The 20,667-nt window shown below is 36.1% G+C and overlaps 1 protein-coding gene across 10 annotated transcripts in view; it reads left to right on the top strand.

Annotated features, from left to right (window-relative positions):
* RPTOR (regulatory associated protein of MTOR complex 1) overlaps nucleotides 1-20,667 on the top strand; it is a 503,724-nt gene that overhangs the window by 303,513 nt on the left and 179,544 nt on the right. For all 10 annotated transcript variants that reach the window (XM_072645257.1, XM_072645259.1, XM_072645258.1 and 7 more), the window contains 2 exons: nucleotides 7,623-7,698; nucleotides 15,933-16,034. In XM_072645257.1, coding sequence (XP_072501358.1) covers nucleotides 7,623-7,698; nucleotides 15,933-16,034 — 178 coding nt within the window. The remainder of the gene's footprint in view (nucleotides 1-7,622; nucleotides 7,699-15,932; nucleotides 16,035-20,667) is intronic.

The raw sequence follows: 20,667 nt of genomic DNA on the forward strand, positions 1-20,667 counted from the left end.
AAATAGTCTATAGCAAAATAAACTCTGTCTAGTGAGGACTGTTGATAAAGGGGGCATTAAATAGAGAGAAAATTTAAGAACTTGTTACTTGGTGAAGTGTGAAAGGGCAAAATGACTCCAGTTATAGATTATTAATGTTGATTCTATTTCCTATCTTTTCCAAACTTCTTTTTTCTTTTTTTGGGTAGGGGTGGGAAGAAAAAGAGGAAAAAAACACAATAATTGTTTTCTTGAATGTGAATGGGATGAACTCGTCCTTAAAACGAGAGTAGCAAAATGGATTAGAAAGTAGGTCCTTTTAAATTTTTTTAGTCTTTTGTTTTCTATATTTTGTATTGAATACTCTATTCTACATTGATCTCTAATTTTTGACTCTGCATTACTCCTAATTTTCTCCTATGGTTTTATTTCTTTCTTTTTCTCTTTGATATATTTGATTGCCCAATATTTTTCTTTTTATCTTCTTGGTATTCCAATGCTGCCATAACCTTCTTACCTTAGAGAATAATGGAATGCATGGTGATTCTGGCTCTGCTTCCATTAGTCCTTCCCTCAGGCCAAGGGCAACTGCTTTTAGGATCATTTTGAGCCTGTCTAATCCCTCCCTCTTTCTTGGGACTCGGCAGAGCAGGATCTGTTTAAGGGTGAAAGTTGGAGGAAATGGGAAAAGTCAGTCAGTCAGTAAACATTTATGAAGTATCTCCTGTGTACCAGGTACTGTGCTAAGCACTGGAGATCAACCAAAGGTACAAAATGATCTTTTCTCTCAAGCAACTCAGACTAATGGGGCAAACAACTATGCGTACTTATACATATCTACACACATACTACTATACCTAATGCAAACATATACATCATATAGTTATGTATAGGATAAACTGAAAGTCATCAACCCAAAGAAGGCAGTAGGATTAGTGGGATTCAGAGATCTCTTGCCCACTTAAGGGGGCTAAAGATGTTAAGAAGGTAAAACTGACAGACCTTGCTGGACAGCTAATTGGGTTGGAGGATGAGAGTAAAGAATCAAAGATTACAGATGGGTTTCAAGTGAAGATGACTCAGAGGATTGTGGTTCCTTTCACAATAGCAAGGAAGCTAGAAAGAGGGGAGTGTTTGTGGGGAAAGATAATGACTTCATTTTTGGACATGTTGAGTTTAAAGTATCTGAGGAACATCCCGTCTGAGATGTCTGAAAGGCAGTTGGAGATGGTAGTCTGGAGGTCAGCAGAGACACTGGGGCAAGATAAGTAGATTTAAGAATCATTAGCATAGAGATGAAAGTTGAAGTTTTGGGAGTGATGAGATCACTAAGTGAAAAAATATAGAGGGAGAAGAAAAGGGGGTGCAGGATAGATCCCTGAGGGATAGCTAACTTTAGTGGATGTCATCTATATGAAGAGATCTAGCAGAAGAGACTGAGGAGTGATAGAACTAGGAAGAAGTGTTCCAAAAGCCTAGAGAGAATATCAAGAAAAAGGTGATCAGCAGTGTCAGAGGCTACAAAGAGGGCAAGAAGGATGAAGATTGAGAAAAGGCCATTCATTTTACAATTAATAGATCATTGGTAACTTTGGAGAAATCAGAGGTAAGAAGTGGGAATTTAACCCCAAAAGGGAAGAGATATATGGGACATTGCAATGGATGAGGGTTTTTTGAGACTGGAGGATATATGTGGATTTTTGTAGGCAGTAGGGCAGCCATTAGACAGGGAGAGATTGAATATAGTGATTTTTGGAGCCATAATTCTATGGCTCCATGATTGAAGCTTCCCCAGATTTAACTCCTTTAAAGATAGCTAGAAGATATACCAGAATGAATCCTGATGAAGAAGTCTAAGAAAAATTCAGTCATTTTTTCAACCCAAGATAGCATGGGGAGACAGAAAAGTCTGTGGAGCCTTGACATATACAAGGGCACCATTATAGGAACAGGTGCTGTCTGACAGTTTTGTTCCTCAATACCCAGTTCCTGATTTTAGAGCCGAAGAGTTTGCATCCAAGGATTGCATTCCAGGGTAATGAATGGTTTCAGGCCCTCAAGTGAGAGAATCAGGTTCAGAAGGAAGCAGCATCAGTAGTTCAAATCTCAGGAGCAGAGCAGGGACTCACTTCCAACATCTAGCCCAGTCTGAAATATGTAGAGGAATAATCAAGGCAAGAATTTCAGAATGAGGGGGAACCTGAAGTTTTGTCACTGAGCCAGTGGATTCCTAGCTGGCTTGTAGTGGCTAAGTCTTGTAGCAGTCTACTATTGCTTAGCTCAAACCCAGGTCAGGAAGTTGTAGAGCTTGGATCAAGACAACAGAAATCAGACCTTGTCCTATATCAAGCCGCTTCAGGGACTCCCTTTGGTTGGAGTGGGTAAGGTGTGAGTATCTGGGAGCTCCTCCCTGATTCTTCATCATTTAAGGAGGCCTGAGTAACTTTACGGATCATTTCCTACCTGACTGCCCTGCTGGACTCCTGCGTCTCCAGAAAGTCATCATTCTACAAGATGAAATCATCTCTGAAACTCACACCTCAGATCATTTCCCACCCTAGCCATAGAATTTAATCATGCCCCTAGGCCAGCTAACTCTTCCCCTCTCCTCCACCTCCCTTTTCAGCTTCTTTTTATATGTTGTCTCCTTCATTAAACAGTGAGTTCCTTGAAGGCAGGGGATTCTCTTATACCTTATGCCTTCTTTTGTATCCCCACAGCTTAGCACAATGCCTGGCACACAGTAGGCATTTAATAAATGTTGATTACCTCTGACTCTGAAAGCTTGCATATTCTTAATCTGGGATGTCCCTGAAATTTTGGAACACAATGAATGCTCAGTCTCCAAAAATGCAACAAAAAGACCAACTTTCCTCTAAAAACCCACAGAGTTTTGCCCTAATATCAAGTCTGAGATCAAGAAGTAGGCTGTTAGAATGAGCAAACAAAAAGAGAATCCCACTATAAAACTATTACGGTGACACACATGCTCACGACACAAACCCAGAAAAAGATTATGACTACAAAACATCTATAACCACAGCCTAAAAGGCAGATAGAGTTTGGGCATTAGCTCAGCAAAAAAATGGAGGAGAAAATAATTGAAAGTAGAATTTCCACTTTGACAAAAGTACAAAACTTTGTTCGTGCAACAAACTCCCTGAAAATTAGAATTGACCAAATAGAGGCCAGTGACTTCAGGAGAATTCAAGAAATTTTAAATCAAAGTCAAAAGACTGAAAAAAAATAGAAGAAAATGTCAGTTATCTCATAGGAAAAACAACTAACCTTCAATACAGATCACGAACAAATCATTTAAGGATTAATGGACTACCTGAATGCTATGAACAAAAAAAGAACCTAGATATCAGTTTTCTAGAAATATTAAAAGAAAACTGCCCAAATCCTTTAGAAACAGGTGCAAAGTGGAAATAGAAAGAGTATACTGGTCACCTCCTGAAAGAAATCCCCAAATGGAAACTTCCAGGAATATTCTAACCACAATACAGAATTTCCAGGTCAAAGAAAAAATATTGAAAGCATCCATAAAATATTTACATACCCTTAGAGCCACAGTCATGGTCACACAAGATTCACCAGCCACCATTGTAAAGGAATGGAGAGATTGGAATATGTTAATTCAGAAGGCAAAATAACTAGACTTACAACCAAGAAGAACTTGCCCAACAAAACCGAATATATTGTTCAGGGAAAATGAATCTTTAATGAAATAGATGACTTCTAAGCATTACTGACCTGTGTAGAAACTTTCCAGTTCAAATACAGTAGTTAACATCTATACTGTGGACCTTTCATGTCTGCCAAAAAGTAGGGAGAAGTTTATTCTTTTACCTCTTTTTGGGAACTATGCTTTTTCTTTGTAATTTTGCAACATTCTCATTCAACTATTTTGTATTATTTGTTGTTCTTTCTGTTTACATAGTTGTAGTCATTGTGTATGTTACTTTTCTGGATCTGCTTCCTTCACACTGCATCAATTCAGTTAAGTCTTTCCGTGTCTCTCTGTATTCATGTTGAATTGTAGAGAGGGTAGATTGAGATCAAGGAGGTAACTACTCTAGCCAGGAAGACATGAGGGCCTGAACTAGGGTGATTGAAATAGGAGCTGAGAGTATGGGCCAGATATTATAAGTATTATTGCAAATATAAAAACAAAGGACTGGCAACTGCCTACACATGTATAGTCAATGAAAAGGAAAAGTCAGTCATTTAGCACCTTCTATGCGCCATGCACTATTCTAAGCACTAGATATGGAAAGAAAAGTATAAGACAATTCCTGCTTCAAGAAACTTACAATCTAATGTACAGTTAACACTTTTCATCTGTGTTTGGTGTCATTATTATTCAGGATGAAGCTTAGTGTATTAGTGGGGCAGCTACATGACTCAGTAGATAGAATGTTGGGCCTGGAGTCAGAAAGACCTGGGTTCAAATCCACCTTCATACTCAACCTCTGTTTGCCTTATTCCAGTGGAGAAGGAAATGGCAACCAGCTCCAGTATCTTTGCCAGGAAAACACCATGAACAGTATTGGCATACTATGATCACAGCATTACCAAAAGTCAGATACGACCGAAAGATGGAACAGCAACATTAGTGTATTTCTTTTCTTTGGATTCAGTTTTAGTCTAACCAAGTATTAGTAAGCTTTTGTGGTTGTTGGAATGGTTTAAGAATTTAAGGGTTTGATTTTTGGGGTTTTTTTTTAAGGGTTTGAGGTTAAATAACTTCTCCAGGATCACATAGCTAATAAGTATCTGAGGCCAGACTTGAACTAACTCAGGTCTTCCTGACTCCAGACCCAGCTCTATCCACTGAACCACATAGCTGCCTCAGTTAGTAAGCAGTGTGATGGAAAAACCACAAACAGGAACGGGGAAAGAAAATGGTACCAAATAGTTATATACTAGTTTAGATTCTAAAGAAATGACTGGTTTAGAGGGATTTCTTTTTAAGCCAACCTCCCAGAGCTTACTCATTCAAATGATTGCTAGCTATCCTTCAGAGTGTCATTTTTGGAGGTTCAATATACTTATTACAATGATATGAGCATTACTCTATGTTTTCAAGAGTATTCTTTCAAAATTGTCTTGAGAACCAATTTGTAAGCCAGGGTAGAGAATCAGTCTTGTTTTTTTATCACACATTTTTGGAGGCCCAAAATAATATTGTCCAGCTTGATTACCTTCCTGTTTGATCAGCCTCGTGTTCAAATAAATTGTGTCTGGCATATCCACCCTTTAAGAATGACTTGCTATAATTTAGGAGATAACAAGTTGTAGTCAGACATGTAGTAAGGAAATTTAGAATTAAAGTCTCACATCAAGTATTTACTAGCTTATAATCATGGGTAAGACGAACCTTCCTGAGCTAGTTTTCTTATCTGCAAAATGAAAATAATAATCCTTGTAGCTCCCATGTCACAATATTATTCTGAAGATGTTTTTTTCAACTTCAGTGTTCCTGATAAATGTGATTTTTAAAAAATATCCATTGTTCTTATGCAAGCAATTGTCTCCAGCTCTTTCAAATATTTCAAGAAGATTTTTAGCAAAAGTCACATCTTTGGAATAAGTGTCTGCTTCTCACAGTAGCCACCTTGGACAGGACAGCAGTGCTCATCTAGGTGTTTGTTTGGGTAATATTTTTTTGAAAATCATTTTCATCACTTACAATCATACTTCATATGATATCCCACTGAATAATTCAATGAAATAATAATACTAAATAAACATTTATTAAGTACCTACTATGTAGCATACACTACTCTAAATACTAGCTATGAAAAGAAAGGTATTAGTTCTTGCCTCAGGGAATTTATAGTCTAATGGAGAATTAAGTCTTTTCATCTCTATCTGATGTCAGTATTATTCAGGACAAGCTTAATAAGCATTTTTATGTCCAGAAATTAATTTCTTCACTTATCAGTCTTTTGGATTACTAAAGTTATGATGGAGTAGACAGACTAGGAAAGTGAAACGAATAAGTTTATAGGATCATCTGTTTAGAGCTGAAAGTTGCTGTAGGAGCAATATAGTCAACCATCACACCCTCCCCTCACCCTGACCTCCATTTTATAGAAAAGCTGAATAACTTGCTGAAGGTCATGTAGATAGTAAGTTAAAATGCCAGGAGAGCAGGCGTATGGAGAGGTGCCAATTTGACAATCCCATATGTTCATTTTGGCCTATCAGTTGAAAGTTTGAGTGAAAAGTTTTACTAAGATACATAGGCAGCACACAGCTGAGTTGTGGAAACAGATGTTAAGCAGCCAGACACTAAGCATCTGTTCTCAACCTGGTTGCCATCTATGAGGTGACAGCTGAAAATGTCAAGCCCTGATTCATCCAAGTTCTTCCACTTCATTAGTTATTTTCTCCCATAAATTAGACACTTTGTAAATTAGCTCTTACAGGTCACTTATAAATTATTGATTTTTTTTTTAACTAAATGTCATCTTATTTGCCACTGCTTTCCAGAAAAATATAAGCAAAAACATAACTAAAAACTCAGAGAGTCTGGTTTGCTACATCCCAAAGGTTATTTAAGAATTAGTGGTTTTGAAACTATAGTTATCATCATATTTTTATGTCTCAGCCACAGGATTATTCAGTGAGTTAAATTGAAATGCTGATCTCAAAGCTGAATTAAGAGATGTGATAATCATGGCTGGCTGGTACTTATGCTTTATCCAGGAGATCAATGTTCTTAATGCAGTGAAAACTAAGTATTTTTTAAATGTACTCAACATTTAGGTAGTATATGTCTGTTTTAGGATTTGAGGTTATGGAAATAGTTGAGTCATGCCCTGGTACTGGCCATTAATAAAATTATAATGAGAAATTAAGTCAAGAGATTAAACAAGAGTAAACAATACTTCACTTTCTATTTATGAAGCAAAAGATGCAATTAAAACTGTCTTGTTGGTAGGGGCTGCCTACACCTCCCTGTTACTACTTGGTGCTCACCCTGGGACATAGTTACATTGCCACATTGCCCCTATGCTACCCGTAGCTTGATTCTTCTAACTTCAGGTCCCTTAGAGCAATGAAATCTCTATGTATGAGGTGTTTTCCTCCCCTTTTCTCTAGAGTTAGGAATGCTTCTGTCTTCCTTTCAGGTTTGGAAGTAATTGGATAGGAGTCCAGGTGCCTGCAGTAACTATTATATGGTTTCTCTTTAATAATTCAGACTATTTCCACATCTACCCCAAATTGTCACACATTCATTTTGAGCAAACCAGATTCACTTGCATAAAACTCTATCCTGTTTGACCAAGGGTGTGGCTAGATTGTCTCCAGTAGCCTAGTTCCATTAGAAAGCGGTAAGAGTTCCCCTTTTGAGATTAGTCAGTCTGTCTTTTTACTACAAAAAACCAACCAACCAAAACAGAGTAATGCCACTGGTGACTTCAGACATTTCACTGGTCAAAAAAGGCTCTTTATCATAATATTCCTAATTATCATTTCATGGTTATTTTTCTCCCATACCATTGCCTCAGGGGAAGAGAATATTTGTTCTAAGTTATATCAAAGCACCTTTCACTTTGTGGTGGGTTTTTCCCATTATCTGAAAGAAAGAAATAACCATTTTTGTATTACCCTCTCTGTTCTTTTCCCAGGCAAGCTTGGGACCTTGCAGTTGATATTTGCCTCTCCCAATTGCCAACCATTATAGAGGAAGGAACTGCATTTAGGGTGAGTCCTTATAAATATAAGCACTTAAAACTTTCCTAATGTCCCATTCCATTCATTATTTGGCTGGGAACATCGCTTTTTCTGACTGTTTTGTGTGAAAGATTTCACTGCTGCATGAAGAAATTGTACATGCATGTGTTGTTCACCTTTTTCTTCTACGCCTCAGGTACAGTTCTAGATATCTTTGCTTTTCAGATATCTTCAGTGTCTTAATAACTCTTCATTTTAACCTACAATGATCAGAATGTTCTACTTAAGAAAAAGATGGCCAAACTGACAGAACTGGCTACAAGTCCTTGTGGGAGAGTGGGAGGGAAGGTGACATTTGTTACTTAGCTTTCCAGATTCATTTTCTTTCTTTTTTTACTGGTATATTTGTGTGTGTGTGTGTGTGTGTGTGTGTGTGTGTGTGTTTAATAAACTTTTATTGAAGTCTTCTAGTTTTTTATATCATCATAGTTATTGCCAATATCCTTGTCCCTTACCTATAAAAGATAGTATTTTTAAACATTAAAAAAAGAGAAAGAAAATTTAAAAAAATAAGTACAACTGATCAATACATTAAAAAAGTCCAAAAATGTGTGCATTGTTTAATACCTTCCACAAAGGGTTGTAGTGCATGTATTCTTTTAGAGCTCTTCATGTGAGTCATGCTTGATCTTTATAATTTGCTAATTCACTTATGTGTGCATATGTGTGTGTGTGTTTCCATGTATAATGTTGTCATTATTGTGTGTATTGTTTTCTTGTCTCTGCTTACCTCACTTTGCATCAGTTCATCTGTAGGGGTGAGAAACCTTCTAGGCCTTCTAGGTCCTTGGGTATCGCCTTTTGGCTGAGTCCAGGTTTTATTGAACAAATTCTTTTATTGAGGGGATTTGTTTTGTGAAGTTTGGATTCAAAGGGCCACACTTGAGCACCTCGAGGGCTGATTTTATTTTTCAGGATGCAGGTTCCCCACCCACCCCTGATTTGGATCTTTCCATACTTACCTATACATAGTTTCTTACAGTAATTTTCCATTATATTCAAGTGCCACAGTTTGTTTAAATATTTCCCAATCAATGGGCATCCACTTTGTTTCCACTTTGTCATCACAAAAAGTGTATATGAAGGCTTTCTTTTTTGTCTTTAATTTTATTTTAGACTCATGCCAAAACATAAATACCAAATAGAGAAAAGAAACAAAAATATATCATAAACTTAAATATTGTAACTTAAATCCAGAGAAAGAAAGAAAAAAAACCTTGTCGTGTATAGCAGAACATAAGAGAGGATTCAAAATATGGAGCAATAAATTTTCATTTCAAGAAAGCCTGTGTGATAAATAGTACATTGTGTTGAGAACTGCCTATCTTTTCTTTGCTTCTTTGTAAGTTTGCTTTTCTTCTCTGCTGTACACTTTATTGCTTTGTTCTCTCCCCCACCCCCAAAGGCTACAATTAAGTTTGGATGTGTTTCTCTATAGGTATAGATATTTGTATATGTGTGTATGTGCGTATACACGCACATAAATACATACATATATAGACATATACTTTCCCAAATATATTTTAGTCCTGATCTTTTTTTTTATGTTTCTGCATATCTTTTGTGTCCTATCCTTCCTACCTCCTCTACTTTACTTCCACCTGCTACCTTTCCCTCCTATTACTTCCCTACCCCCCATAAGGATCTCTCCCCTATCCTCCCATTCCCAGAAATCTGAACACCTTTCTATACCCCACTTTTGCCTATTCCCTCACCCTCTTCTCCAAAAATCCCTCCCTTGTCCTCTCCCTGCTCCCTATGACCCTAATGTTTTATTTCTTCTTAATTTAGGAGACTTTTAAACTCTTCTAAATATATATGTATTATTCTCTCCTAAACCCATTCCTGATAAAAGTAGGTTACCTGAGCTACTAGCCCTCTTCCTCCATCTAATTTCTCTGTATCAATTCTTCCTCTTGTAATTCATTTGTAAAAAATAATTTCTCTTTTTTGCTGTTCCTAAATGGTTTTACTTTTTAAATTTTTAGATTCATATCATACTCAAGATTGCCCCAATTTTTTAATTGATTCATTTATTTTTAGTTTAGAACATTCAGTTCCGCAAGCTTTTGAGTTTTAAATTTTCCCCCCTCCTCTCTCTTCCCCCTCCCCAAGACAGTGTGTCTGATATAGGCTCTACATATGCATTTATATTAAACATATTTATCATATTAGTCATGTTGTAAAGAAAAATTATAACCAATGGAATGAATCACGAGAAAGGGGAAACAAAACAAAATAAAAAGGAGAGAGAGAGCAAATAGCATGCACCGATCTACCTTCAGACTCCATAATGCTTTCTCTGGACGTGGACAGCATTTTCCATCATGCGCCTTTTGGAGTTTGTCTTAGACTTGCATTGCTGAGAAGAGCCAAGTCTGTCAAAGTTAGTCATCGCACAGTGTAGCTGTAGCTGCGTGCAGTGTTCTCCTCATTCTGTTCACTTCACTCAGCATCAGTTCATGTAAGTCTTTCCATGTTTTTCTGAAATCCACCTCCTCTTCATTTCTTAACAAAATAGTATTTCATTACATTACCACAATTTGTTCAGCCATTCCCCAATTAATGCCCATCCCCTCAATTTCCAATTCTTTGCCACCACAAAAAGAGCTTCTATAAATATTTTTGTACTTGTGGGTCCTTTTCCCATTTGTATGATCTCTTTGAGATACAGCCCTAGAAGTGGTATTACTGGTTCAAAGGGTATGCTCATTTTTATAGCACTTTGGGCATAGTTCCAAATTGCTCTCCAGAATGGTTGAATCAGCTCACAGCTCCACTAACAATGAATTAGTATTCCAATTTTTCCCCACATCTTTTCCAGCATTTATAATTTTCCTGTTTTATCATACTAGTCAATCTGACTTGTATGATATGGTACCTAAGAGTCGTTTTGATTTGCATTTCTCTAATCAATAGTGATAAAGAGCATTTTTTCATATGACTATAGATATCTTTAATTTCTTCCCCTGAAAACTGCCTGTTCATATCCTTTGACCACTTATCAATTGGGGAATGATTTGTATTCTTATAAATTTGACTCAGTTCTTTATTTTAAAAATGAGGCCTTTATCAGAGACACTAGTTGTACAAATTCTTTCCCAGTTTTCTGCTTTACTCCTAATCTTGGTTGCATTGGCTGTGTTTATGCAAAAACTTTTCAATTTAATGTAGTCAGAATTATCCATTTTGCACCAATGTTTCTTATGAGCTACCCAATTATTAAGAAGGATCTTAGACATATGTTTTACATTTTACATATAAAGTAAGCGGTCTGTCCTTATTGAATCCCTTATAATCATTCTTTGATATGTACCATATATTTCTCTTGGCTCTTATATGTCAAATCTTCTATTAAGTTTAGTTGTTTTTTTTTTAAACAAAATCTTGAAACTGAGAGTTGATCAAATGTCCATTGTTTTCATTGAGGATTATGCTGAACTGGGTGGTGATCGATGATTTTTTTTTCTATTTCTACTTTCCCCCCTTGTTGTAATGCTTCAGGGCAATTTTCTTTATTTATTTCTTGCATTATTGTATCCAGATTATTTTTTTGATCATAGCTTTGAGTTAGTCTGATTATTTTTATGTTTTCTCTTCTTGATCTATTCTCCAGATCTATTGTTTTTCCTATGTTTCACTTTCTCTTCTGTTTTATCATTATTCATATTTTATTTAACTATTTCTTGGTCTCTTGTAATTTCACTGGCATTACCTTGCTCAATTCTAATTTTTAAGATGTCATTTTCTAATTGGTTGGCTTTCCTTTCATAATCTTCCTGTTTTTCTTGGATTATTCTTTTTCTTTTTTAAAAAATTTTTCTTCCACTTCTGTCATTTGATTTTTAAAATCTTTTTTTAGAATCCTCTATGAAAATCTTTTTTAGGATCCTCTGTGAACTTTTTGGGCACGTGACCATTTGACATTACTCTTTGGGCTCTTTTTTTTTGCTACAGTATCCTCCTCTGAAGATGAAGCCAGCTCTTCTCTATTCCCATAATAGCTTTCTATGCTTGGATTCTTTCTCCTTTGCCTGTGCATTTTTGTAATCACCTCTAGCCCTGGGGTACGAAGGATGGTGCCTCTTGCCCCAGATCTTCAGTTCTCCCCTCTAGCCTGGAATCAAAGCTAAACTTCCAACCTCCTGTAAGTCCCCACAGCCAGGGGCTTTCTGCCCCACTGCTTCTGTACTCACCTAGTATATGCTATTTCCTTCTTGCCCTGGCCACTCTTCGCTGTGTCTAGCCATTCCTGGTCAACAGAGGTTCCATCATTCTTCCCAACCCCTCTCACTATTGTTGGGGTAAAAGTTCCTTTGGCTGGGGCTGAGGCAGCCTCTCAAACTGACTAACCCCAGGGCTTGCAGTTTGTAGATAAAGGGGACCCTAGCCTGGAGCTGTTTACTCTTCACTGGGATCAAACCTTGTCCTGGGATTTTTCTTCAATCTTCACAAATTGTCCCAAAAAGACTCCTGTTGTGCCCCTAGTCTTATTTATTTTTACCTGTACTTTGTTCACCCTAAGGTGCTATTTTATCTCTTTTGTGGGGGAAAATCTTGAAAGCTTGGAATTTTCTGACCTGATCCACCATCTTCCCAGAGTCTTCTCCCAGACTTTCTTCTTATATGTGGCTTCCTTGGAGTATAATAAGCCCAGTAATAATAATTCAAAGGATATAAACATATAAGTCATTTGTTTCCAAAATTCCAAATTGCTTTCCAAAATGATAATACCATTTCACAGGTTTACCAACAATGTATGATTGTACCTATTGTTCCCCAACCACTCCAACATTTTTTGAAAAATTTTGACAATTTTTTGTCCTCTTTGCCAGGTTAGCTGTGTGTGAGGTGAAATCTTAGATTTATTGTGATTCTTATTTCTCTAGTTATTCTCAAATTATTAGTGAGTTGGAACATTCTTTCATGTAGTTATAAATATGTGATACTTTACAGTTCTTTTGAGAATTATTTTTTCATACCTTTTGACCACTTAATAGATTGGGGAATGACATATATGTGTATGTATAAGTATAGGTATGTATATCTTACATAGAAAACCCTTGACATGGAAATTTGATTCAAAAAATTTTTTTTCCCATTCAACCACTTCCCTGCTTTACCCTAGGGACATTATTTTTGAGCAGAAACTCTTCAATTTCATATAATCAAAGTTATTTGATTATTAAATTATTATTACATACATTGTTACAAGGTGATTACAGTGATTAAATTATATATTTTATTATTGCTTCTGTTGCTTGATTAAGAATATATCTCCTACCCATAGATGAGAGGGCTGAATTCATTTTCCTTTATCCAGAAATTAAGCAATTCATTTATCTGGCTAAGCCAGTGTTCCATATCCAACTAAGTTATGTTGCATAGAAGTTTTGAGTTACATTGAATATGGATCTTTATCCAATCAACATAGAGAGTGGGGAGAAATATACCTGTACCAACAGGTGTTTGCAGCAATGCTACATTTATACTTACACTAAGGCTTACATTTACATCATGCCCTGCGGTTTTTGAAACATTTTCATCCTAAAAACAGCTCTGTCAGAGAAGTAATATATTGGTAGAAAATATAATAAATACAATGTCCATTTTAGAAATGAGGAAACCAAGGCTCTGAGAGATTCTGCCTTGTCCCTAGACACATTATTTAGTAATAAAATCAGACCTTCTTTCTCCAAGTCTAGGACTCTTGACCGTTTGCCACACTACTTCATACTGAAAAGTGAATTTAAATTTGTATGCTAAAAATCTTGAACAAATTTTTGTAATCTATATTTAAACACTTCATTTACTTTTTGCTTCTTAGTCATCTTCACTTCTTAAAATAATTCAGTACACATCATTAATGAGGTAACAAGGTATATATCAAACATGCCAAATCCTTGTCAAGAAAGATGTAATCTAGCATGAGTTTTTTGCTTCAGAACTGGTGACTGAGAATGATCATAAGGTACTCAATAGGTGTAGTTGCTTTCTTTTGTAACAATGATGAAAAACATATTTTATTTGATTAAATATTGAGTGTTTCTTGCTAATTCTGTCTGAATTCTCCCATTTTCCTTCCCTTCTCTTACCATCCTTTTATAATCTACAAAGAAAATTGGGAACAGGAATTCCTTAATACTGTTAAACATTGTTTAGTACCCCCAGTCCAGAAGAATATACTCAATGTCCTGTATGAGCTGATTTTATTTATTGTATTCCCCTAAGAATAGAAAATTAGCCCTGACATCCAGTGGCAATGATCCCAAAGAAGATCTTGGGCCATCCTGGAACATCTGCTTTGGGCAGTGTCTTAAGAGACAAAATGAACCTCTGTCATAACATGGTTTTGGCATAATTGAAAATTCAGAGCCTGTCTCATCATTGAAAGATACTTTTCCCCACTACATCAAGCATTTCTTGAGCCTTTGAAAACATGACCAACTCTCTCAGTCACACTGAGTTGGGAGAGCCTTTTCATCCCTTGACAGTTTTAGTTCCCTTGTTGAAGATATCAGTGTTTTTGTACGCTTTTTTATATCCATATATAGGGCCCAGCAGATGTTACTAGCAAAGGTGCAGCATATAAAAATCCATAGACCAAAATTGATTTTAAATGAAGAGAGAAAGAGGGATTTAATTATGTAATTTACCTGAATAAAAATCAGTTTGCTAATTTTTTTTTAACCTATCGCAACTCAGGGACTATCTACTTACCTAGTTTCCTTTAAAAAAGCAATTTATGAGTAGTTTATATCAAGTGTGAAAAGCATTAACTTCCCTTAATCACAAATTGCCTTTCAAGTACAATTAACTATATTTTGTCTAATTCTCCATCGATGTTAATCCCTAAATTTTTTATACCAACATATTTTTTTCATTTTCATCTTTCATTTTTCTGTTTTTTCTCTGTTTTTACATCACCTTCATTTCCAAATGGATCACTCTTCTTCTCCTAACCAGAGAGCCATCTCTCACAACAAAGAAATTGAAAAAGAAGCAGTTCACAAAACTAACCAACACATCGCCTGAATCTGACAATATATGCACTGTTCCACACCCACCTTTGCAAAGAAGTAAAGGAGGTATATTTTGTTGTTGTTTCTCTGGCACCAAGCTGGGTCATTATAATCACATTTTTTCCCTTGTTGTTATTTCCATTAACATTATTGAAGACAATGTATATATTTCCATATTTTGCTTACTTCACTCAGCACCAGTTCATGTAAATCTTTCCAAGGTTCCCTGGATTCTTCATATTCATTCTGTCTTACAGCATTGTATAACTCCATTACATTGATATACCACAATTTCTTTAGCCATTCCTCAGTCATTGGGCATGTCTTTTTTTCATCTCTTTAAAACCACCAAAAAAGTGGCACTGTGACTATTTTTTTGCATATTGGACCTTTCTTTCCTAACAAAACTTTTTTCTCAAGAGTCATGCTGTTCTGACCCTCAAGTTACTCTTTTAAAAATATCAAATAGAATTTTCAACACTCACTTTACTCCAGAAGATCCCTTGGGACCATGACTTCCTAGACTATGAGTCAGACCCTCACACGTTGCCCACACTCCTGGGATTTTAGGGACTACAAATAGAAATCATTATCATTAACTATTTTTGTCTTATATTTTCTTTTTATAACAGATAAAATAATTTCACTTTTCTTTTTAAAATACATAGTCCTGAAATGATCTACTGGGTGTTATTTTGGTTTGTTTTTTTTTTTTTCCAGGAAAGCATCAGAATACTTTAGCAAAAGAAAAAGGGTACATTTTTCATTCATACTGTATTGTTTCACTTTGTGCTCAGAAAAGACACAATGTATACGAAAAATTTAACATATAAGAAAGAGAAATCAATTGTCGCTTTATCTACATGAAGAAATGTATTAAGACAATGACCTAGTCTTCTTCAAATGTAATTAGGCAGTGTTCTCTTATGTCCCACCCTTTTATTGTCTGTCTTCATTTTTCTCCAAAGTGGTTTAACATAAGCAGTCTCTGAATATTTTCTCTATCCTCTATGGGAGGAAAAGAATTTAAAAATGCTTATTTGGAAAGAGTCATTACCGATATTTCACTATTCTGGTCAGAATTCACTATCTCATTTGTATATGAGGTATACAAAGAAGTCTAATTGTGTTATACATGGAAAGGAAGAGCAAACTCACTACTCCTTCTGTTTTGTCCCACAGCACAGTCCATTCTTTGCTGAGCAATTGACTGCATTCCAGGTGTGGCTCACGATGGGAGTAGAGAACAGGAACCCACCAGAACAACTTCCCATAGTCTTGCAGGTAAGGTTCTTTGGTTCACATAGCTTGACTGTCACCCCATGACAGCTGAGAGAAGAAAGACAAGAACTCATAGCCCTAAGCTCAGTGGTCTAGTTTTTATGAAGTGTATGGGGTATGTGAAACATGTGCCTGCTGATTGCTATACTCTGGGCCAGATGGTAGTTGGGTAAATTAATTATATTAATTCCTTCAGGAGTAATTAGAATTAGTTGTTTGGATATTCCTTGCAGACTTTCTTGATAGAAGCATGGAATGTCACCCTACGCCCAATTAAATGTGAATTCAGATGGTGCATTAGCCTGTTGTAACACATTAATTTTTATCCACCCTTACCTTCCCTCATCCCCATTCATTTTCACAATGAGCTTTGATCTGAAAACGTGCTGAAACGAATAAATATCTTTTAATATAACCTATTGGCTGTATTGTCCCCTCCTTGGCTTTTAAACTGTGAACATATGAAGCAAATTTTTCTTATGAATACCTTCTTGCTTCAGAAGAAAGTGTATTCTAAGAAGGAAATAATACTTTTTTTGTCTGTTGGCAGATTATTAACACAGAAACTCATACTTTTGTTAGAGATCTGTCCACCTCTTTGGCAAGAAGGCATGTATCAGAGTTATAGTGGTTACAAAGAATGTCCTTTCTAGGTATCTTATATGTTTTTCCAAAACTCATACTTGCACCCAGTCATTCTCTTTAGGACATACAACTTTTTTATTAACTGTCCCTCCCTTCTCCCTTCCTTCTTTCATCCTTCTCTTCTCTCCTCTCTTCCTCTCCTTCCTTCCCTCCCTTCTTTCCTACCAGTAAGGACATTCTTTGGTCTCCATCTACACCTTACTTAAGTGTAGGTGTCTACTACACTTAAGAGAGTCCCATCTCTAAAAAGCCTTTATTATGCTAAAAAGGTAATTATTGCCTGGGTAAACCTTTCTGTAAGTACAGTGATTTGGTTCTTTTGCCTATTGTGAGACAGGAATTTGTTTATTATCTTCTGCCTTTCCAAGGACATCTGCTTCACTTCCTAGTAGAAAGAATTGTACTCTCTTTGCTAAATGCTACTAACTACATTGTGAAGGGCCAGACCATCAGACTTTACTAGATCAAACATTCATTTTTCAGTGGTTCCATGTCTGAGTGAGGTTTTGAAAAATAGATGAATAGTTCATCTCTGTCCTTACTATGGAAGTTGGCAGGTATTCTCTCTAGTATTCAGTCTATGTTGTGCCATAATATTAGCTGGCAACTGGAGATTTTATTCATAATTAACCTTGCAACAGATCTGAAATTTTATTTGGTATAGGGACCTCCCTCAGGAATCTTTCATGGTAAGACAAGGAGGACAGAGAAGAAAGAGTCAATTTAAATGTAGTATACAAATGTAAGCATTAAATAGAACCATTCATCAATTAGGAAAGCAGTGTGTGTGTGTGTGTGTGTGTGTGTGTGTGTGTGTGTGTGTGTGTGTGTGCTGTGCTAGTTGCTACAGGTACAAAGATAAAAAATCACTCAATTTCTACACTCAAGGAGCTACCAGTCAACATAGGTTGTTTCAGGGTGACACAACATATATTCAAATAAGCCTATTAAAAAGTAGAATGTGGTGTTGAGAGAGAGCAATACAAAGGACTTAAGGAAAATTTGAGGGAAAGGTCACTTTTAGCTGTTCAGAATCTGAGAAAACTTCATATAAGAAAAGGATATCAAGAAATAAGACTGAGAAAAAAGCCTTTGACAAGAAGGCATATATCAGCATTGTAGTGGTTACAAGATGGGTGCAAATAACCCATTCGAGGCCTTGTAAACAACTGACACGAATTTGTGGAGGCTAGAGAGGGCAGAATAAAACAGCTAATTTGGCTGGGACGTTAAATGTATGAAAGAAAGTAAAGTGAAATAAAGTGGAATAGACAATTGGAGCCAGACTATGGAGATCTCTCTACATAGAAGATAGCGTAATTATAACTATAAACTCCTTGAGAAGCAAGGATTTCATATTTAGTATTTGTATCCCTTGTGCCTAGCCTATTTCCCTGGCCCATAGTAGTTATTTGTTATTTGAACAAATAAATTGTAAGGGAATTGGAAAGGAAGCTGATACATTGTTCAATTCTTCTTGAATCACTAATTACAAATTTCTTCACGGGAAGCTACACCTTTCTATCCAGAAGCAGCACAATGATCTTCTAGTTATCCCTGATACTATTGTGTAGTAAACCAGAATCTTTATGTCACAAGGACATGATGCCAGACATGTTAAACTTGGTTCTTCTAGGGACCAAACCTAGAGAATCCTTTTGTAAATCGTTTTTTATTGACTTTTTTAAAGTGTTCCATTTACAATTCCACACTCCCTCAGGGAAGGAGACCTAACAGAGCCAATATATTGCTACCAAAATAGGAAGAAACTCCTTTGTAAAATAAAAGAAATAGGTTTTTGGTTTGTTTGTTTTCAGTGTAATTCTATAAAACTAGCATAGACAGAAGATTCTTAATTTTTGCTAAGGGCTTTCCTTCTAGTTCCTTGCCCAGTACAGGTGGATGATATTAATTCGTATTCCAGTAAGGAATTAGGCAAGACAAGATTCACAAGTTTTATTTGGTGCTGCTGTATAATATTATAGCTGCTGTCTCATTGACCTGCGCTTTTTTCTTCTATCATGCATTATCTTAAAAAGCATTATTGATGCCAAAGCCCAGACCTTATTATCCATAAATTATCCAGCTACACCTTGGAAGTTCTTTAAATACTACTCAGGAGAAAGAGAAGTTTAATTGAGAAACATGTTCATTTTTAACAGTCTGCTTTTCTTTTCATATGGTAGAAAAAATTTCTTCTACCTCATCCCCAAAGGCAGAGGCTGATGACTGTCCTGGGTCAGTCAACAACTTTAAAATATATCCTTGTAATGTGCAGTTAGTTCACTATTCTTCATGTAAAAATTACTGTATTGCCTTGTAGGTCAATAATGTCTACAGAAACAGAGTTTGGGTCACACACACCCCATACTCACCACCTCTCTTTACCCCTGGTCACTCCCCTTGCTGACTAGGAATCTCAGAGGCCTTTTAGAACAATATATGTCTGTTCAAGAACCTCTTTTTTAGCCAAAATGGAAATCTGGCTATTCCTTTAAAACCTTCAATTTAGGGGAAGTGCCTCCAAAGTAACTATTCTTCCCTCCCCCAGTCTGTTCCTATTTTGGATGGTTCTGATTTGAGGGATTTTATTCCTTATATCAAATTTAAATCCATTTCTCTACCACTTCTATTCATTACTCATTAATCAAATAGAATATTTTTTGTCCCTCTTTTATAACAGGCCTTCAAATACTTGAAATAGCTTACATATTGTTCTCCTCCTCTAAGCTAAACATCTCCAATTCGTTCTATCAATCCTATGATGTTAGTCTCCAGCCCCTACTCTTCCTGTTTGGCCTGTGGGCACAATCAAGTATGTCAGTGTCCATCTTAAATTATGCCCTCTATACTGACTTACAGTACCCCAATTATAGCCTGAGTATAGAAGAGCGTAGTAGGACTCTTACCCCCCTCATTCTGGACATTTGCCTCTCAATGTTGCCCAAGATAATGACAGAATCCCTCTCTTTCCCCCCAGTATAATTTAAGCTCTTTGAGAAAGGGATAGTCCCACTTTTTTATTTGTATCCCCACTGACTGTTACATAGTTGGTGTTTAATAAATAATTGTTGATTGATTAGCTTTAGGGACTGTTATGATTGGCTTACTTTGAACTTTATTCCGTTAAAAATCCCAATTCTTTCTTATTTATTTATTTGTTTGTTTGTTTGTTTGTTTATTTTTGGTTTTCAACATCATTTCCACAAGATTTTGTGTTTCAAATTTTCTCCCCATCTCTCCCCTCCTCCCACCCCAAAACACCATGTATTCTGATTACCTCTTCCCCCAATCTACCTTCTATCACACTCCTCCCTTCCTTTATCCTCATCTTCTCTCTTTTTTTGTAGGGCAAGATAGATTTCTATACTCCATTACTTGTATTTCTTATTTCCCAGTTGCATGTAAAAACAATTTTTAACATTTGTTTTTAAAACTTTGAGTTCCAATCTCTCTCTTCCTCCCTCCCCACCCATCCCTATTGAGAAGGCTACCAGTTCAATATAGGCTATACATGTGCAGTTAGACAAAACACTTCCATAAAAGTCATGTTGTAAAAGACTAACTATATTTCCCTCCATCCTATCCTGCTCCCCCCCATTCTTTTTTCACATGAACTATTGACAAGCCACATTTCCCTTATTCAATAGTGTAGGATTTTTTTTAACCCAAATGTAGAAAAAAATTACATTCTTATTAAAAGCCATTTTGATAATATTTGTACGTACATTGGTTGGTATTTCTGGAGGTTTGTTGCATAAGGCATATATCTGCAGAGTTACCTTAGAACAAAACAATACAAATTGCTTCCCATTGTTATATGCTTGTTAGCTCTTAAGAAGCAATGCCCAAGGCTTTCAGACATTGTCCTTATTTGTTTCAGATATAATATTTGTGAGAGTCACAGGAATGAGGGGAATAGGTAGCAACAAAAAGGACTGGTAAAGGAAAGAAATTTGTCTTCTGTAATAATGTAATAACCTAAAAACAT

The sequence above is a fragment of the Notamacropus eugenii genome, chromosome 2, assembly GCF_028372415.1.
Source record: "Notamacropus eugenii isolate mMacEug1 chromosome 2, mMacEug1.pri_v2, whole genome shotgun sequence".
Classification (NCBI taxonomy): domain Eukaryota; kingdom Metazoa; phylum Chordata; class Mammalia; order Diprotodontia; family Macropodidae; genus Notamacropus; species Notamacropus eugenii.